Source organism: Betta splendens, chromosome 16 (genome assembly GCF_900634795.4).
Source record: "Betta splendens chromosome 16, fBetSpl5.4, whole genome shotgun sequence".
NCBI classification, from domain to species: domain Eukaryota; kingdom Metazoa; phylum Chordata; class Actinopteri; order Anabantiformes; family Osphronemidae; genus Betta; species Betta splendens.
In genome coordinates, this window is record NC_040896.2 from 21,191,003 (window position 1) to 21,210,745 (window position 19,743).

The following is a 19,743-nucleotide window of genomic DNA, read 5'->3' on the forward strand; positions in this document are numbered from 1 at the left end:
TATTATAAGACGATGGAGAGGAAATCAGGAAAACACTTATATTCAGCATTTTTGACCATGCTTGCATGACGTTTCACGGAGACCTGGCTGACGTCACTCATCCCGAACTCGACTGTCGCACTGGACAATTTTCATCTGCTACGTGCGGACAGAACGGAGAACAGCGGTAAGAGGAAGGGAGGGGGTCTCGCTGCATTTGTGAACATCAGGTGGTGTATGCCACAACATTGCACAGTCAAAATGAAGCTGTGTAACAGAGACATTGAGCTGTTAGCGGTGGGCATGAGGCCATTCTACCTGCCACGGGAGTTCACACACGTTATTAATTGCTGTGTATGTCCCACCCTCCGCTAACGCTGACACAGCTTCTGAGACCCTGCTCTCAGTCACCAGCAGGCTGCAAACACAGCACCCACAGGCCCTCTTCCTGATCTCTGGGGACTTTAACCATGCACCTCCTTCAGCTGCTCTGCCTACATACACCCAGTATGTGACCTGTCCCACCAGACACAACAAAACCCTGAACTTATTCTATGCCAACACCAAAGAGGCCTACACTGCATCCTCCCTCCCACTACTGGGCAGAGCTGACCACAACATCCTGCATCTCCTGCCTGTGTATAAACCTGTTGTACACAGGCAGCCGGTGGTGCCCCGCACAGTGAAGAGGTGGACAGCTGAGAGCGAGGAGGCTCTCAGGGACTGTTTGACTGTTTTAACACCACTGTGTGGACGGAGCTCTGCGACCCACATGGGGAGGACATTAACGCAATAACAGACTGTGTAACGGAGTACATAAACTTCTGCTGTGAAAACACTGTTCCCACCGGGCAGGTTCGGTGCTTCACCAACAACAAGCCGTGGGTCACCCCTGCTAGCTCTGCTAAAGGAGAAGAATAGAGCATTTAAATCAGGGGACAGGGAGGAGCTGAGGAGGGTGCAGAAGGAGCTGAGGAGGAAAATCCGTGAGGGGAAGCTTAGCTACAGGAGGAAGATGGAGGAGCAGCTGCAGCAGAACAATGTCAGTGAGGTGTGGAGGAGCCTGAAAACCATCTCAGGCTTCAAAGCTCCACACCCACAGGCTGAGGGGGACCTGAGCTGGGTCAACGAGCTGAACTCATACTTTAATAGGTTTGACCAAGCACCCACTCACACCTCCCAGCAGCTGCCTCCAAACCTTTTGTCACCTCATACCACTGGATTACCAGCCCCCACAGCCCTTCACACCTTTACACAAAGCCCTCTACCCTCAGCCCTGATGACTGGTGACTCATCCCAACAACACCCCCTCACGTCACACCACACTGAGACACTCCCTCAACCCCTCACTTCACACCACAATGAGACACTCCCTCAACCCCTATCCTTCTCCAGCACCCAGGTGAGAAGTGAGCTCAGGAAGATCAAGGCCAGGAAAGCAGCTGGACCAGACGGCATCAGCTCCAGACTCCTGAAGTCCTGTGCAGGGGAACTGTGTGGAGTTATGGAGCATGTCTTCAACCTGAGCCTCAAGCTGAGGGTGGTACCACAGCTCTGGAAGACCTCCTGCGTGGTACCAGTGCCTAAGACACCACACGCCAAAGACCCCAGCAGCTTCAGACCAGTGGCTCTGACATCACACCTGATGAAGACACTGGAGAGACTGGTCCTGGGTCACCTCCGCTCTGCAGTGGGAACCTACCTGGACCCGCTGCAGTTCGCCTACCGACACGGCATAGGAGTAGACGACGCCCTCATCTTCCTCCTACATCGAGCTGTTTCCCACCTAGAGAAGCCCGGCAGCACTGTGAGGATCATGTTCTTAGACCTCTCCAGTGCCTTCAACACCATCCAGCCGGTGCTTCTGAAGCACAAACTGGAGGAGACTGGTGTTGACCTTCATCTGACGGAGTGGATTATGGACTATCTTACAAACAGGCCTCAGTTTGTGAGAGCCAGGGACTGTGTGTCTGACACTCTGACCTGCAGTGTGGGGGCCCCACAGGGGACTGTACTGGCCCCCTTCCTCTTCACCCTCTACACGTCAGACTTCAGGCACAACACGGACAGCTGTGTTCTGCAGAAGTTCTCTGATGACTCTGCGATCGTCTGACTGATCACCGATGATGATGATGCAGAGTACAGAGGACTCACTCAGAACTTTGTGGACTGGTGCCAGCAGAATCACCTCCTGATCAATGCAGGGAAAATGAAGGAGATGGTGGTGGATTTCTGCAGACAGCAGCCTGCTGTCATACCACCGATGCACATCCAGGGAAGGGACATTGAGAGAGTGGACTCTTACAAGTACCTGGGAGTGCATCTGAACAATAAACTGGACTGGACTCATAACGCGGATGCACTGTACAGGAAGGGTCAGAGCAGACTCTACCTGCTGAGGAGACTGCGGTCTTTTGGAGTGAGAGGGCCACTCCTGAAGACCTTCTATGACTCTGTGGTGGCATCAGCCATCCTGTACGGTGTGGTCTGCTGGGGCAGCAGCATCACAGTGAGGGACAGGAAAAGACATTTGGAAAAGACAGGATCATCAAGAAGTCCAGCTCTGTCCTGGGCTGCACTCTGGACACAGTGCAGGAGGTGGGTGAGAGAAGGGTCCTGGCTAAACTGACATCCATCATGGACCCGGTCTCTCACCTATTGGAGGACTCACTGTCTGCTCTGGAGAGCAGCTTCAGTAGCAGACTGATTCACCCTCGCTGTGTGAAGATATCGTAGATCCTTCCTACCTGCTGCTGTCAGACTGTACAATCAGAACTGTTGACCACGTCCCACTACAGTCACTCACCCACTGCATCAGTGGTTTATATAGCAACCTGCTCTGCACAATATTTGTGTAAATCTGTGAACAATCATGTATATTGTTACCGTTACAAATCTTACACCCATTACTGTGCAATAACCGTGCAATGACCTCATACTCTAACTGTACTGTACTGCACCAACACATACTGTTCTGTACCTGTATTCTCGCTCATCTGTACTGCTGTTGTGAGACGTAATTTCCCCACTGCGGGACTATTAAAGGTTTTCTTATTACTTTTAACTACTTCTGTTAAAACGCTACCTCAATCAATTCTGTTGATGTAATTTAATGGTAGCAGTCAAGAACACTTACTAATCACTTTATGTCCCACAAGTTTCTTGTGATGGGCCTAAAAATACCACTATCCCTTAGTCTACTACTGTTAAAAACACTTGTTACAGTAGTAGCAACACAACATGTAGAATGATTATCTTCCTCTTTATAGCTCATTTTACCAGTTTGCATACAACACAGGCAACTGTTTTACGTCTGGGCACTTTATGAATTAAGAAGTGCCATCAAAAAAGAAAAAAAAAGAAATAGTTAAAGGTTCAAAAATGTTGAGAAATACCATAAAAGCAAAAATACTGACACCTGCTGGAAGCCACCCCACGGTATTTTGGCCTACACATCAGTTTGGTAGAGAACGCCCCTCGCTTAGTCAGTGCTGCAGAATTTAAACACTGTCAATATACATTTATACTTAATCACTATTCTATCAACACTGAACAATGCAACTGACAAGATATTTTGAATGAGAATTTATTACAGCCAGTAGTATACAATACAAATCACCTCTCAAAATGCTCAGACACCATCTTTCCCTTCCTGAATGCAGCTGGTATTGTGAGCACTGACAGTAAAATGACATAAAACAGAGGAATGCATTCAAATTTATAATGTCAATTTTCTCTATTTTGCTATTTTTTTTTCAACAAATTTTTATTTATGAACAAGGTCTAGTCAAACCAACCCTAGACCTGGCAAACGTCAATCGTTTTTTTTTTAAGAAATAATTTATCATTTTGCAATGTTTTCAGAGTTTTAGGTTTTTCAATGTTTAAGTTTTTTTTCCTTTTTCCATCGGTGAAGCAGGTTTCAAAATGCTGCAAGACAAAAAATAAAAACAAAACAGGGTGTCAACGCTTAGTTTACGAATACAAACAGATTCGTTGAGTTATTTTCCATTCAATTGTATTGCTCAGTAAACACCAGCCTAGACGCACCTCTAGACACTGGGGACACCAGCAGGGGTGGTGGACTTCTGGGCAGCTTCCTTGGCCTGGTGGGCCTGAAGCACAGCAACAGCCTCATCCACCTGGAAAAAACAAAACAAAACACTAAGCTCATACAAACTTGTGATCCTAACAGTATGTAATTAATGAAGTCCTGTCCAATGAAAGGGTGTGTACGTACATGTACGTGTATATATATATCTATATCTATATCTATATATATATATATATATATCGATATAGAGAGACACAGAGAGAGATAGAGAGACATAGAGGGAGACAGAGACAGAGAGAGACAGACAGAGAGAGAGAGACAGATTTGATCAGTTTCCAAGTTTCCAGAGATAGTCAAAACTATTAACCGACCTTTGAGCGTAGTGACTCAGGCGACTCAAGCATGTGAAGAAGTTCTGAATTGTCGATCTCCAGCAGCATACCCGTGATCTTGCCTGCCAGGCTTGGATGCATGTTCTGGATCAGGGGGAACAGACGCTCACCTGATGGAAGAATCAACAAAAGTTAAATACTATAAAGCCAATACAAACCAAATTTGGAATGTCTGTATTTCTGTATTTGCACTAACCCAGCATCTGCTTTTGTTCTTGGGGAGGTGCTGCAGCCAGCATGGAGGCAGTCAGGGGTTCCTGTCCTTGAACATGAACTGCAGGCTAAAAAAAAAAAAAAAAAGGGTGGGGGCAAAGATTAGACAATTCTGATGGAATATAGTAGTAAACAAATTGTGAGCCATTATATTCTATATTTGTTATATTCAAATCACTGATTAAGGCTGTTTATCCCATTGTCACAAACTTTACAATACTTCCATAATTACTACAGTTATATTATAGTCCTAAATAGTTAAAGTCCTAAATAACAGCTCTGTCCAACACATTCAGAACAGGAGATTTAAATGGCATGCCTACTTGCTGCATAGCAACTTGTGGCTGAGAGGCCAGGTGCTGCTGGGTGTTGCGTACTCCGGCAGCATACTTGTACTGGGGCATGGCACGCACTGGAGCAGCAGTGGCTGAAGCACTGGCTGGGCGCTGACTGAGAGCCTGAGTGGCTGAGGCGAAAAAGGAAAGGAAATTTTAACAAAAAGGACATTTTAAAGAAACAACATAAAAAGGCATCAGAAGTTTAAATACTTACGCATGCGCTGCGAAGCCATCATGCGTGGGACCTGGGTGTTGGTGGTTGCTGTGGGACGGATGGTGTTGAAGGATTGGGGCCTGGGAGCTGATGGCCGCATGGCATTCGGCATGTTTTGGAAGTCTGAAGAAAGAGAAGTCAAAGTCAGCTTTATTGTCAATACAGCTCTACGTTCTAGACATTCTGTACGGAAATGTTGTTATTCAGACCCACAGAAATTAATAAAATTGTATAAAAAAAATATATATAAAAAATTTTATAGACATGTAAAGGCACTTCAGCATTAAGGACACATGTAGACATGAGACAAAGATTTGAAGTGTTTCTTCTATCTTATAGGCTGTTCTAAAAGTGAGTTTGTGCAGAATTTGTATGCACATCAGACAGAGGCTAATAAACATTTAAGTATTTGGGACAGTCGCTGGTAGTGGGGTGGTGTGTGTAAAATAATCTGCCAAAGCTATAGTCCCTAAGCATACTTGGTCTAGCATGTACAGTGACAAAAGCAAGAACAAAAGAAAAAAAAAAAAAGTACCAGCAGTGGCTAAGTGAACAGGCTTAGTTTTGTACTGGATCTAGCTACTTACGCTGAGGACGCACTCCTTGAGTAGCCCAACGGGGGCTGGGGCGGAGCTGGGCAAGCTGGTTGGCAGAGTAGTACGCAGCACGGTTTTGGGCCTGAAAACAAAAAACATGAATGACTGCACACCTTTTGCAGCAGTTCAACAGACCAAAAAAAAGGTACTAAGATGGCTACATATTCAACTATATTTGACATCATGCATTACTAGCAAACTGGCCACCTACCTGAGGTATAGCTGCCATGAAATAGCCAGGTTGTGGGGCAGGTTGGTACGGGTTGAGTACAGGGTTGGGCACAGCACGGACAGTGGCCATCCTTTGCATGTACTGGTTGGTGAGGTGTGCCTGACGTTCTTCCTTGCGCTGGGCAAGAGCTACATACAGTGGCTTTGTAGCAACAATACGCCCATTCATTTCTGTCACAGCTTTAGTGGCCTCCTCAGGGGAGGAGAAGCACACAAAGCCAAAGCCTTTGCTGCGACCACCCTCCATCATTACCTTTAGTGAAACACAATTAAGTCAGCATTTATTGTATAGAAACGAGCTCTCTAAACTAAATGGAAACAGAATTCTACCTTAGCACTTGTTATGGTTCCAAATGGAGAGAATTCTTTACGGAGCCGTTCATCATCCAGGCCATCATCCAGGTTTTTCACATATAGATTGACACCCTAAGTATATAAAACAAAAAAAAAAAACAACAATAAGTAAATGTCACAAGATCTGTAATGTAAGGTTTGGAAGACGAGGCAGTGGACACAATTTATTGCAGTTACTAATAAACTTTGTGTGCTAGTACAAAGTTACATCTGTAGGGTTCCAATCAACTTATCTCGACACAATAGCAACAAGAAATTATTGTCAACAAACCTGGTATCTGGTCATGCGATCCTGTTTCATCTGTTCAAATTTGCGCTTGAGCTCATTCTGGCGCTCCCCTTTTTTCTGTGCTCGGCCCACATACACTTGTCTGCCATTCAGCTCTTTTCCATTCATGTCATCCACAGCCTAAAGTGAAATATGCACAAACCCAGTTAAACAAACTAAAGCAGAAAGCCATGCTAAGAGTTAAAATCAACAGATTGTCAACTGCACCTTCCCAAACTGGGAACGCAGTTGAAACCCACCTTCTGTGCATCTTCATGTCTCTCAAAGCTAACAAAGCCAAATCCTTTCGATTTGCCACTCTCATCAGTCATCACTCGGATACTAAGTGCTGGCCCTACAAAATAAAACATTTTAAGAGGGCACATCACAATGTCAACCGTTTAACAAACTGCCCCTGCGAACCTATTCTCTTACCATATTTGCCAAACAGCTCCTTCAGCTTCTCGTCATCCATGTCCTCCCCGAAGTTCTTGATGTAAACATTTGTAAATTCTCTGGCACGTGCCCCAAGCTCTGCCTCCCTCTCTTTACGCGATTTAAATCGTCCAACAAACCTGTTGAGCAAATCATGCAAACTATTACATATTTGATATTAAGCGGCATATGCTTTGTGCGTGGTGTGAATTTAACTCCTGAACTAGGATAGTTTGGCGGTCTTTGCACTAGGAAGGGCAGCCTGGAATTTCATGTCATCTATAACTATTAAAGAGCACTTTAACGCGTTAATGCAGTAAAAAAAAAAAAAAAGAAACCTAATAAAAAAGAAGCATAGCAAAGAGACAATATTTAATGCTGCATGTTAAGCAAAATGCTATGACTCTTGCCAGACTCATTTAATCATGTTGACCAGAAATAAGCACAAAAAATGTTGTCTGCCTATGAGAAAAAAAAAACTTAAAGTACATCCTGGATGATTTCACACGTTAGTGGACAAGATGCAGTTCAACACAAATACTTTGTTTAGATGTGAAGATCCCCATTAGTCAGACTGTCCCAAAAATACATACACAATTGTAACTTACACTTTTCTGTCATTGAGCAACATGCCATTCATTTTCTCAATGGCCCGCTCAGCAGCCTCGTGGGTCTCAAAGTGCACAAAACCGTAACCCTTTGAGCCATTTTCATCACAAACAACCTTGGAAAAGGAAATGTCAAAAACAGTCAAATCATGCATTTCAGTGCAGATAATTCAACACCACCAAATCAGTTTAGTCATGCATGTGTTAAAAATAATTAGATACCCTGCTCCATCCTACCTTGCAGGATAGAATATTTCCAAATGCCGAGAAGGTGTCATAAAGGGCTTTGTTATCAATGGACTTATCCAGGTTCTTGATAAAGATGTTGCCCACCCCACTCTTCCTAAGCGACGGGTCACGCTGAGACCACATGATGCGGAGAGGCCTGCCTTTTATCACATCGAAGTTCATGGTGTCCAAGGCTCGCTCAGCTGAAAAGGGATTTATAATGAACCACAGTTCAAATGTTGGGGTCGTTTATTATTCTGCATTGACGTTAAACCATCAAATATGCTAACGCGGGTGCAATCCCTGTTCAAAATGGAGTCAGAGTGCCACATTCCTCCCCAAACCTTCACTTACTAAATTACAGCTTACCATCAGCTGGCTGCTGGAAGTTCACGTAGGCATATCCGAGAGACCGACGAGTGATCATGTCTCGGCACACTCTGATGGAGAGGATGGGCCCGGCCGGGCTGAATTTCTCGTACAGCATGGCCTCGGTAACGTCTGGATGCAGGTCTCCCACATAGAGGGAGGCCATTGGATAGCTGGGCGCGCTGGGATTCATCTCAGTCGAAGCGTATTACCACAACCGCAGAGCTATATTAACTTGATACACTAATGACAACCGTCCCGCAACACTAATATTGAATGTGGAACGGCTCTTTTACACGGATAAAGAGCGCAGACAGAGACCTTAGCGACCTCGACAGTTAGCAACGTAGGCTAGTTAGCTTGATTCGATTTTCAAAATGTCGGAGCGTGGCCTAACGTTAACGTGGCTTGCAGACTTCTCGGTCAGTATTCCTTTGCAGTCACTAAACTTAAATGACGCTAGTGGGCGAAGACAGTACCCCCCTTCACTAAGATAACTGAAAAGGCAAGGGTATTAAAAGAGAAAACAAGCGGTTAACCAACGTTAATCAACCTCGCTTTCAACAATGACGCTAACTGGTTAGCCTGCTAACGTTCCTCTTACTCAGCCTTTCGTTCTTTTTCGAAGGTAGCGTCTACTTCAACGTTGCTTGGGTTGGCAAATGAAATCCTGCTTCACCGATTATTATTTTTCTTATAAAAATATGTCTGCGTGTGCTCTCTAGCTTTTGGTTTGTTTCATAATAAAATGTGTGCCGAGGCTAGCTCCAGAGCACACCCTACGCAGACGGTTTACAGGAATGAAAGGAAGGTCGGCGGAGGTTGTTTCCCGATTCCAAGCAAAGCTGCTGTGCGTTCATCACGAACTACGTCACACATCTCGCGTAGTTTTATACTTAAGTTACGTCAATTCAGTTCATGTTTTAATAATAATTCATTCGTGTTTCCAAAGTCTGCAAACGATGCGTTACCCAGAGAATAAATATAAGTGTTTGTGAGACTTTTAAATTAGTTGTGATCAGGATTTGTAATATAAATTCAAAGTTCACAATTACCACACTCGGGCGCATAACGTTTGTAACTTGAGCCCCAACCTTAGAACCGTCTTTATAACAGCATGTTATTTATTTAGTTGTTTTAATGCATTGTAGTTTGTCAAACAATCTATCAGTGTTTGTAGAATATTTTACTGTTTTAACACAACACTGCTTCCCATGTGACACGTTTATATTAAATGCGTTAAAACCATATTAAAACCAGTTGTCCTCGGTTATATTTATTTAAATCCTAACTAGTGTCATTCGTCAACGCTGACTTCACAAATTGTTTGTGTGATGCAGCTAGTTGCTCTACTAGTATTGTGAAATAAGATATAATTAAAGAAGAACTTCGAGGCACTGGAAGGTCTGTGTGGGGACTGTCCCGAAGCGCTCCTCCGTTTGCTCATGGGTTTGTGCGAGTATGACGCTGGCGCTCTTCCTTCCGCTGTTCATTCATGCACTGGCAGTGACGTAAGTTCAGGGCCCTTCAGGAGGTATAGGGTCATGACAGAGTCATCTGGGGCGCTTCTTAGCAGATCCCTGGTCCACTGTTCGGTTGCTGTGTGCCTTTCTGGCTTCATATATTAGATGTGAGTTTTGCTATAGTTCCATTTTAATGCCTCCCATCTTCTCCTGTTCTTCAAGAGTGGGTCTTGTGCACTTTAGAGTGTTTTTTACATTTTCCTGGGTGGAAGAAATATTTTAGTTGTTCCAAGAACCAGGCTGTATGATGTAGTTCATGGCAGTCATGACACAAAGTGAAAAGAAATTTAACATCAACGCAGTCACATTTGACAGTGTGCAAAAGGAGTTTTCTCCTCTCAGCCTCCACCTTGGATTTGTCAGAGGCAGTTCATTACAGATGGCTTGAGTCTGTTAAACTACTACTAAAGTGTACCAAGCTGACTGAACAACAAACACACTTAAACATTTAAGTTATTAATATTTTTATTCCACTTACATGAAATTACACATTCTCCCTTATTAGCAGTTATGCATGGGTATTCTGTATGAAAACTCAAAAACCAAAGCCAGCCAGCCTGAAAATAGCCTTCCTTACGTCTCCACAAGCTACCTCTTACCAACATGCAGTATAGGCAAGTACTGAAAGGAGAACAGTAGACAATACAAATAAAAAAATCTGAATTTGAAAAAGCAGTAAGTAGATAAAGATGTGGATTAAAAAAAAACAAAAAAAAAAGAAACAGCAGCCATACATGTTTTTCTATACCTCTTAACGCATTTGTAGAAATACAAATGCAGGTTACTTCAAAACAGAACAAAATAAGTACAAAATTGAGCAACTGAGTAAATGGAATGTAACCCCTGTGATCTAACAAAACCCTGCCGTCTCTCCAGCAGCCCTTCTGCCGCACTTCTGACATGGTGCGTTTTGTCCGCCCCAGTACGTATTGACTGCTCTTATCTCCTCAGGTATGAGAAGCCAATGATTTTGTAAAACCATGGGTATGATTGAAAACAGTGCTATTGAAGAACAGGAACAATAATAAGAACAGGACAGTGTATACAGGTTGTACAGTTTAAGTGTTTTATGACTAAAATCTCAACCTACTGCATGTTTCAGAAGTTGCGAAATGTACCCTCACACCCAGCATCTTAATAATGTAACACCCCATTACGCCCATAAAAAAGGTCAGCAGATAAGAAAGCAATCCTATACACACTTTACCCTTCCACGTGGACCCTATCACCACCAGCACCTTTCCCCAGAGCTACTACAAAAGAAGGAACAGTAAACCTATTATTGAGATGAGTGTTGAGAAACCTAATTAGAAAATAAAATGATGAGATTTGGATGATGACAATCATAATGAAGATGAGCCAGGATAATGGCATCAAAAAAGAGCTACATGGGTGTTCCTCATTATTTTTATTCTGTATCTTCTGGGTTATCAGAGTTCCACAGCTGAGGAGAGACAGGACAGGAAAGGGTAAGAGAAGCAGCAACAAAACTAGGACATTTTTAAATAATCATAATGGGCCATGTAAAGGTGATGAAAGAAAAAAATAGTATTACACTAATCAAACTAAAGAACTGCCCCCATTACATTTCATTTTCCTTACTATGTACATACCTTTCAGTTAGTTTACAAAAATCTGGTCATCATTTAAGTTGGGACATGCTTAAATAAACAAAACTTACTGTCAAGTTGTCTCTCAGTAGCTGCATGATTAGTGTGCTGTCTTTGTAGGACTCTTCACTCAGTGTGTCAAGCTCTGCAATGGCATCATCAAAAGCCTGGAGGATTCAAATCACATTTTTACACTGCTGTTTCAATTTAGTGTCAATAAAAATTTAAAATAGTTTTAGGTTAGTTTTCAAAAAAAGGAGAGGGGACTGGTAAATCATACATCCTTATGTTTAGTAGTTAAATATTCTTATGTGATGTTGGGAACCTACGTTTTTGGCCAACTGACAGGCCTGTTCAGGTGAGTTCTGGATCTCATAGTAGAAAACAGAGAAATTGAGGGCGAGACCGAGACGAATGGGGTGCGTGGGTTGCATCTGCTCTTTGCTGATGTTAAAGGCTTCTTGGTAGGCATGTTGTGAGTCCTGAACGCTAGCTGACAGGGCAAAAAAAGAAGCAGCATGACTTGAACAATACAAACAAGAAAATACAGAAAACATATTTTCTAACTGAGCAAACACCAGTGTTATGCAAGTTGACAGTCTTGAAATGTACATTTTTTTTACTTGCTAAACAATAATGAAACTGACCAACTACTAAATATAAAGAGTGAGAGGAAGAGTCAGCTTTAGCTTTCTCCAAGAGAAATGTACAGCAATGAGAAGTGACAAAGTGTACACAGATACCCAGGACTTCATTTAAAATGATTATTTTTAACGTGTCCAATGTTGCTAGAGAGGCCAAGAGGAGTCGTTGGCATCAGATTATACAAGTCGTACATATACAACGTATATAACAAATGGAAGTGACCCCTGGGGGAACCAAACAGAGTTTACTGTACTTGTTTTTTCATCTCCTGTGGCCACTTCAGCCAAGTAGCGGTAGTAATCCCCTTTCATTTTCAAATAGAAGACTTTACTCTCTGGTGCGGTGGCCTTGGGTATGAGATGGTTCTTTAAGAGCTCCTGTGACAATAAGAAAATAAGAAACAGACATAGCAGAGCGTTGGTACAAACTAGGGCTGCATGTTATAAAGGATGTCTTATAACAATATGCAGGGTTGCAATGACAATATAACAACAGGTGATCAGTCAGGGTGCACAAAGATCTATGTTATTCTACAGTGCAAACATACACCCTCAATCAATTAAGCCCAAATACACTGAACCCTAATTGCAAAATTTGCAGGTTAGTTTCATGAATTTGACAGCTAAAGTAAATGCATGCGTGTTACATGCTGGCTAACTCCAACCACTATAGCATAGTGTTATTTATGTACAGGACAGATATGAGCGCTTGGCTAAAGTTAGACTATGATCAATAGCTAATGCATAACATTGAAGTTGTCCAGTGTAATATATTGGGTTGACATGATATGCCAAATCTTTGATCAGACTACATAAATGGTAGAAGCAAGTTAGCTGTCCTCAACAGCATTGAAGTTTTACGTCCGAGACTTGAGGCTAGAGCTTAGATGTCTGGTTAGGTGTGGTTGTGGTGGAAAGCAGTGAAATAGAGAAGAAACAAACGGAATGGACACAAGAGTTGGAAGTGAAGACACTGACGAGTGGGCACAGGGAGGGTGGTATGGATAAAAGAAAGATGGGGTAGAGAGAGAAAGGAACCAACAAGGCTGCTGAACTCCTGATGTGATTTTGCTGCATAAGTAGGTCACTCAGAGTCTTTCTGGCTCATTAGACCACAAACATGTACCACTTGGTAAATTCTCTTGACTACTAACATGGATGGTAGATTGAAGGGTTAGGGATAATGCCTTTTGTGGTAATAAGTGCAATTTAAAATGTTACAAAACAAACATATACAAAACCATTAGGATTTAACTGTGGATTTAAGGCATTTCCAAGTATATGTCCTCCCTGAATAATGCATAGCCTAAACTATATGCCCAAGGCTAGGCCTGAGTCCCAGGGGAGAAAACTACATTTATCATTTAATCAAAGGCTATCTAGAAGGATTGACATATGTTTGTAAGTTCTGAGAGATTATTTTCATCTGACAATTTGTGTGCTATAAATAAACTATACACTGCTCATCTTGGAGCCTTTGTTTGCAGATTTCTTAAAATAATAATAGTCATCAGAAAAGCCCTCTGTTACCTGAATGTAGAGTTGATCGACTTAAGTCTGCCCCAACAAAGACAGGGCCATTGCTGGCCTAAGCATTGATGGAAGCAGCAAAAGTAAGGCAAAAACAGAATCAGCATGACAGAGCCAATGGACAAACAGCAAGAGCAATCAACTTTGGCCTTCGTGTTGGACATGACAAGTGCCACTCAGCTAAAGGCTGAGTGGACATTGTCCTAGCTACATTTACACAGCTGAATGCAGTCTTGTGCTCAAGAGTGTACTTTATTGCACCCATGTTCAGTTTTTGCACATGTGGAAAATACGTGTTCGCACTGAGGTCATGGATAGCAATGTTGTCATAACCCGCATTATAATGAGAGGCGTTACTATTGTTGCTGTGGCAAGTGGTAATATGCATAACTGTAAGCAAGGCCAACTTGAATGGCTTAGTACACTTACCGACTCACATACTACTGAAGCTGGCTAAGACTTTACATCATTAGAGCACACTCCAACCTAACTTGGAGCATTTGTCTGCAAAAGTCACATATGCAGGTGAATGCTGTAATAAGCTACAGCTCTCACTGGTGACATAAAAGCTGGAGGTTTGTGAATGCATTCACACAGATACTGAATTATTCAGTCAAGGTGTGGCACTTTTTAACAAGGTCTATTGTTGAATCTTGTTGACAGAAGTGACACATGCAAAAGCAGGAGCTGTTAGAGGAGGCATGAAAAGGTATAAGGCAAGTCTTACTTCATAAAATCTGATTGTCAAAAGATGAAAGAATACATGTTCTCATTCATCTAGGTCAACTTTATCCAAAAGGTCCTGTCCAATTGCTGCTGGACTTTTATGGGAGATTCTGAAGAACCAATGAAGCCTTTTGAATGGAAAGTGAAATATATTTAGGAATAAAAGAGGTCCAGCTGCCATGGAAAAGGACCTTTGACATATTGAAGATATATCTAATTTCAGGCATTGCTTCTTGAGGTGACAAAAGTTAAATTAAATTTAGACTGGGCACGTTACAAGTTGTGAGATCTGTGTAAAATGTTCAATATGACAAAGGTTAAATTGAACAATATCATGTAAAGTCTACAAACATTACAAGCACCACAAGCTCAAATGCACATCCTGATTCAACTTATTAAAAGGGGGCAGAAAAAACAACAACACATCAATACAGATGTGTACACTGAATTCTGCTACATCTTACCAGGACGTCTTTGCAGATGTCTTTCAGCTCTTTCTCGATCTTACACCGGTACTCTTTGGCCATTGCCTGCTTCCTTTCACAGCCATCAGCCTTCTGCTCGATGCTAGACACCACACGCCACGAGGAGCGGCGAGCACCTACCACATTCTTGTAGGCCACCGAGAGGAGGTTACGCTCCTCGTTTGACAGCTTTTCACTAGCTTGTGTTACTTCCTTCATTGAGGCAGCCATGTCATCATAGCGCTCAGCCTGCTCGGCCAGCTTGGCCTTTTGCACCAGATCCTTGCAGGCTGCGTCGCTCATGACTGTTTACTGAGGATGAAAAACAGAGGAGAGAATACACATACATTTCAAATAGAACTGAAAAGATAGCAAGGCATTTTCACATTTGTGGGGTGACTGTTCACTTTTAATCCTCAAGGACCACAGTCCTACATGTATTCCTGCAGTTTCACCATCTTATTGTCTTATTGTCTTGGTCCATGTAATTAGCAGTAGATGAGGCAGAAATAGTTGGAACAGAAGCAGAATAAGGACCACAAACGCAGGGCCCTGGTTTAAATATTTCCAAGCTTACAATTCTGCAAACAATGGGGAAAAAAATTCAGAAGTAGCACAAATAATTCCAAAGAGTGTAGCTGCTTCAGTTGTGACAAGATTGGAAACACCAAGTTTTATCTTATAATGTAACACTATAATGCTATAATGTAGCGTTTGTTAAGTCCATAAAACACACTTTTACATGGAAACAGAGCCACATTATGACAGTACATGCGAATGGAAGCAAGAGTAAAGTATGGCAAGGGTTACTAAGACAGCTAAGTGACCACAAGTGCAAAGTACTGTATGTTTAGGTTAATGTCTTTGGACTGAAGAGAATTCAGAACTACAGAAGAGAATGTAGGGAGAATGGTTGTGTTAATCAGACCAATTTCTGTCATTATTGTAATAAAGATTTCAACTAGAAAAAGGTACACAATATTAAATCATGTTACCTAGCAAAAAATGTATTCAATTGTTACTGCTTCCTTCTTACTAGATTATATCTATTTGACCCATTCCAAATAGCCACTGGGATTTCACAGAATCAATGCAATTATTTCCATTCCAAAGTACACACAGTGCAGTGAATTCAAAATCTGTCATGATTTATAGAAGATAAAATGAACTCCCACCTACATTCAAACATGGCAATAGTAAAACAAATAAATATACTAAACAAATAACAACTTTATAGTGATTATACTTGAAAAAAAGTTTGACATAAATAATTTTTCAAGTGACTGAGTTTTTGAAAGGACTGGTTGGTTTTTATAAACTGTAACATTTTCCAACACGAAGCGGCTAATGCTCCAAGAACACGGGGGAACACGCCCCACCTGTGTGCGCTGAATAAGACGGATGCGGAACAAATCAGTTATTTCTTAAGGTTACAACCAAGTGTGGCTGCTAAAGAATTTATGCTACGTAGATCGAATAAAATGTTATCGTGTCTCCGGAGAAAAGGCAGCGGCCACTTTCTCCCGTGTATGGACATACCACACCCATTGTACCTGTGGCTCACCCAACAAGCGGAAAAGTGCGACAATACGGCGCAAACATTGTTGTTAAAGTCCCAACAGCTGCTCGATACAGACCCCAAAACGCTCACATTGGGTTGACAGACATAGTTCAGAGGAGTAAAACAATCCTGTCAACAGAAAGCTCCCCATAGGCGCCTTTAGAAGTCTCCTCGTGACTAGTTTATAGTATGGCGTCGACTATTTCCTGAAACAGCTGCGCAAATTACTATAGGTCCCCTTTTGGTTATTTTACTAATGCAACGTTTAGCATTTAACGTTAGAAAACTAAACAGATAAGTTGCCTAACTGCGCCACCGAAGTTAACGCTCCTACTGTCAATACATTTGAAAAACTACAGTAGCTTGTATTCGGTGAGTACAGACAGCTAATGGTGAAAAAGGAGACCGTTAAAGACGTTTCGGGCACAAAACTCCAACACAAACGTTTCCTTAAACGGTCGAGAGTGTATGTAAGACCCCCTTCCTACTAAGAGGGCGATGAGAAGGGTACTTCCGTTAGCAGCCTCAACGTTTTGCTGCCATCATTACCCTCTTCATTGCTTCAACCTTCGACCTGACACGCCTTCTCCGTATGATACTGCATTTTGAAACCAGCCATTAGACATATCCCAGACTGTAGCTAAGCTAATCATTGTTCTTCGGTCTCATACCTGTCACCGCCACATGCAACTCCACAGTCTAATCGACCCAGTGTTTTCATTATAGCCATAATTTATGATAACCCAGAAAAGACACATACAATTGTGCCAACCAAAACGTACATGGTTTTTAACTCATACGCGATTTCGTACCTGGGTGCTGGGAAATAGCAACGACGTCGGCGTACCAGGCAACAGCTGATTCTCTCAACCAGTCAGTCTGAATGCGATCCACGGGGTTTCCCTCCAATCACACCAACCCAAGGCACGGGTTGAGGCTGACGTCAAACGTTGCCATGGCAACAAAAAATGGGCGTTTGTGGGAGTTGCAGTCCTTCCGCCCTCGCTACCATTACTTCCCTACTATTTTAGGCAAACGAAAGGACAATTTAGTTTCAGATTAAAGACAGACAGAGCACGAGGTTCAGACACACAAAAACAAAAAAGTAAATCTATTAATTTATTTAGTAAAAAAAATATTTGGGGCCATAAAACTCCTCTGCTACTGCAAATAATTTTTATGAAGATATTAAAATTTCTGCACAGTTGTTTAATTGTTAAAAATCATTAAAAATCATCAAAACCAATTAATTAAAAAGTGTTAAAGGTATCTTGAATAATATAGGTGACTATTTCTACATCGCAGCTGGCTTTCAAGAGAACAGCACAAAGTTATTTTTGCCTCGTCACATGGTATCCCTTGGGCCAATATTTCAAATTGGTAACCTATTTAACAGTGAATCAAGCAGTATTGGCTGTAGAAATGCACTGGCATTAGTGCAAAAAAAACCCTGTAAATGTGTGGTTTAAAAAGGGTGTAGTTAAAACTGGCAAGATTTTGTGTATAGTTAAAACAAGTGTAGGTTGAGTGATGAGTTAAATATGCGTAACCGGTTGGGTGAGTCCACATCTTGAGAACTTGTATGCACACACATTTGAAATGCAAACAAAGAGTTTTCCAGCAGTACCGAGAAGAAACATCAATATAGTACAAGAGTAGCTGGTTTGACACATTTGCTTTGTTAAAAAAATATATATATATTCATATATATTTTTTTATATCTCCTGAATTTACTAACTTGATAGGTTAAGCATAGGATAGTAAGTTTGGGCACTTCAAGCTCCAGTTCTTTTCTATTTTTAGTTCTGTTATCATATTTAATCTTACCCGCATTAATGTTGGATCAATGATTACCTTCTATTACATATTTCAACAAAGTAAAATAGGAAACTTCAATTTCTTTACACATAATTGAAATTGCTTTGACTGCATTTTGCTCCTGATGAGTTCACACTTGAGTAAGTTATTTAAAAAAAACTGTCATAACGTGCGCAACAACAATAGTGGATGAATAAATTAAATCTGATTGTCTAATATCTCATATAATTTGCAAATTAGTTGTTCAATTTGTTTTCCTCTGACAGCCTTAAGATTGTTACAGTACTTATACAGCACGCTACCTACATTGTTGGAAAACCTCCACACCCAACACCTCAAAGTCTGATTTGAAGGTTTCACATTTTTAAGTTGTTCTCAAATTAACTTGATTACAGTGATCTAACAGCAACGATAAACAGGGCTGTTCCATGGACAATTAGTAGAACACAGGACACTTAAAAAGAGGACAGACACTGAATGATGTACAGACATCAAAGACATAGATGGATACAGTCTATTCCAGGTTGAAAGGAGCTAATGCACAGGCCTATTCACTAAACCTACACTTGTCAGTTCAGTAGTTCATCATGTGGACCCCGGGGTTTTACACACCAGTTGCAGAAGCTGAGCTTCTCTAAGAGAATAGAGCTACACGACCATTCTACCACAAAGTACATAGAATGTAGACTTGAACTTCAAATTTCAGGGAATCCTCAGTCCACAACTGTTTTATACATATTTAAGTTGGCAACAATAAATAAACTGGTTTTCCCAAGGCAGCTAAGAGAATTGTCTTTGTACCAAAAGGAGGGCATTACACTGTTAGTGGGAAATACAAAATATTAACTGTTTATATTTTGGGATGATAGTAAGTGTAACTTCATAAAACCAGGATCAAAACAGCAATGCCTCTCATTCTAAAAAAATGTCCTGATCAAACTATTGATTTAAAGAATCATTCAATTTCCACCACATAGTCCCATGCGGGGATGCGGGGGTGCTGGAGCCCATCCCAGCTATCTACGGGCGAGAGACAGGTTACACCCTGGACGGGTCGCCAGTTCATCGCAGGGCAACACACACAGGCAGGCAACCATTCACCCACACTCACACCTACGGGGAATTTAGATTGACCAATGAACCTAATGCATGTTTTTGGAGGAAGCCGGAGAACCCAGAGACAATCCACGCGAACACGGGGGGAAAACATGCAAACTTCACACAGAAAGGCACCCGGTCTACCCCGGGAATCGAACCCAGGCCCTTCTCGCTGTGAGGCTTACCTATGAAAAACAACAAAAAAATTGTAATGTTAATATAAAAGTACAAACTTTGTTAAAATGCTTTACATTGCATGAAAAAAGATATGACTAATAAAAAGGAAAAACATGGCTCATTGTCAGGTCAATTGTACTGTAAATAGTTAGATAGGAGTGACCAATCAGCATTACCATTTATAACAAACATTATTCCTTCGTCCTATTGCATGCAGCTGTGCCACTTAATCAAAGAAAATAACAGTTTTTGTGGTCTTCACATTGTTTTGTTACAGAGGAGTTGAAGAACTTGAGTGATGGAAGGGTCACTC

General features: G+C 41.8%; 2 protein-coding genes across 3 annotated transcripts; both read right to left on the minus strand.

Moving 5' to 3' along the window:
• Positions 1-3,549: 3,549 nt before the first annotated feature.
• On the minus strand, positions 3,550-9,100 carry LOC114843279 (polyadenylate-binding protein 1A). The gene is made up of 15 exons (XM_029129690.3): positions 8,280-9,100; positions 7,920-8,113; positions 7,683-7,798; positions 7,075-7,214; positions 6,900-6,994; positions 6,643-6,780; positions 6,348-6,443; positions 5,998-6,270; positions 5,778-5,868; positions 5,191-5,313; positions 4,962-5,104; positions 4,622-4,706; positions 4,405-4,535; positions 4,030-4,121; positions 3,550-3,909 (listed from the first exon to the last, which is right to left on the minus strand). The coding sequence occupies exons 1-14, from the start codon at positions 8,470-8,472 to the stop codon at positions 4,032-4,034; spliced, it is 1,908 nt and encodes a 635-aa protein (XP_028985523.1). The 5' UTR covers positions 8,473-9,100; the 3' UTR covers positions 3,550-3,909; positions 4,030-4,031.
• A 1,149-nt stretch (positions 9,101-10,249) lies between these two features.
• Positions 10,250-17,308, minus strand: LOC114843117 (14-3-3 protein zeta-like). 2 transcript variants are annotated; one of them, XM_029129358.3, is made up of 6 exons: positions 17,150-17,308; positions 14,777-15,088; positions 12,311-12,434; positions 11,742-11,905; positions 11,484-11,579; positions 10,250-11,246 (listed from the first exon to the last, which is right to left on the minus strand). In XM_029129358.3, the coding sequence occupies exons 2-6, from the start codon at positions 15,077-15,079 to the stop codon at positions 11,211-11,213; spliced, it is 723 nt and encodes a 240-aa protein (XP_028985191.1). In that variant the 5' UTR covers positions 15,080-15,088; positions 17,150-17,308; the 3' UTR covers positions 10,250-11,210. The 2 variants fall into 2 exon arrangements, with proteins under 2 accessions (XP_028985191.1, XP_028985192.1); XM_029129359.3 differs by lacking the exon at positions 17,150-17,308 and adding an exon at positions 17,009-17,032.
• Between the last annotated feature and the right edge of the window lie 2,435 nt (positions 17,309-19,743).

Bases quoted from the DNA above. Each gene is read 5' to 3' on its own strand.
- LOC114843117 (XM_029129358.3), bottom strand. From the start codon at position 15,079: ATGAGCGACGCAGCCTGCAAGGATCTGGTGCAAAAGGCCAAGCTGGCC. The intron at 12,435-14,776 runs GTAAGATGTAGC...TTATTGTCACAG, and splicing joins ACATCTGCAAAGACGTCCTG to GAGCTCTTAAAGAACCATCT. The intron at 11,247-11,483 runs GTAAGTTTTGTT...GTCTCTCCTCAG, and splicing joins TACTGAGAGACAACTTGACA to CTGTGGAACTCTGATAACCC.
- LOC114843279 (XM_029129690.3), bottom strand. From the start codon at position 8,472: ATGAATCCCAGCGCGCCCAGCTATCCAATGGCCTCCCTCTATGTGGGA. The intron at 7,799-7,919 runs GTAGGATGGAGC...TCCTTTTCCAAG, and splicing joins GAAATATTCTATCCTGCAAG to GTTGTTTGTGATGAAAATGG. The intron at 5,869-5,997 runs GTAGGTGGCCAG...TTTTGTTTTCAG, and splicing joins TCATGGCAGCTATACCTCAG to GCCCAAAACCGTGCTGCGTA.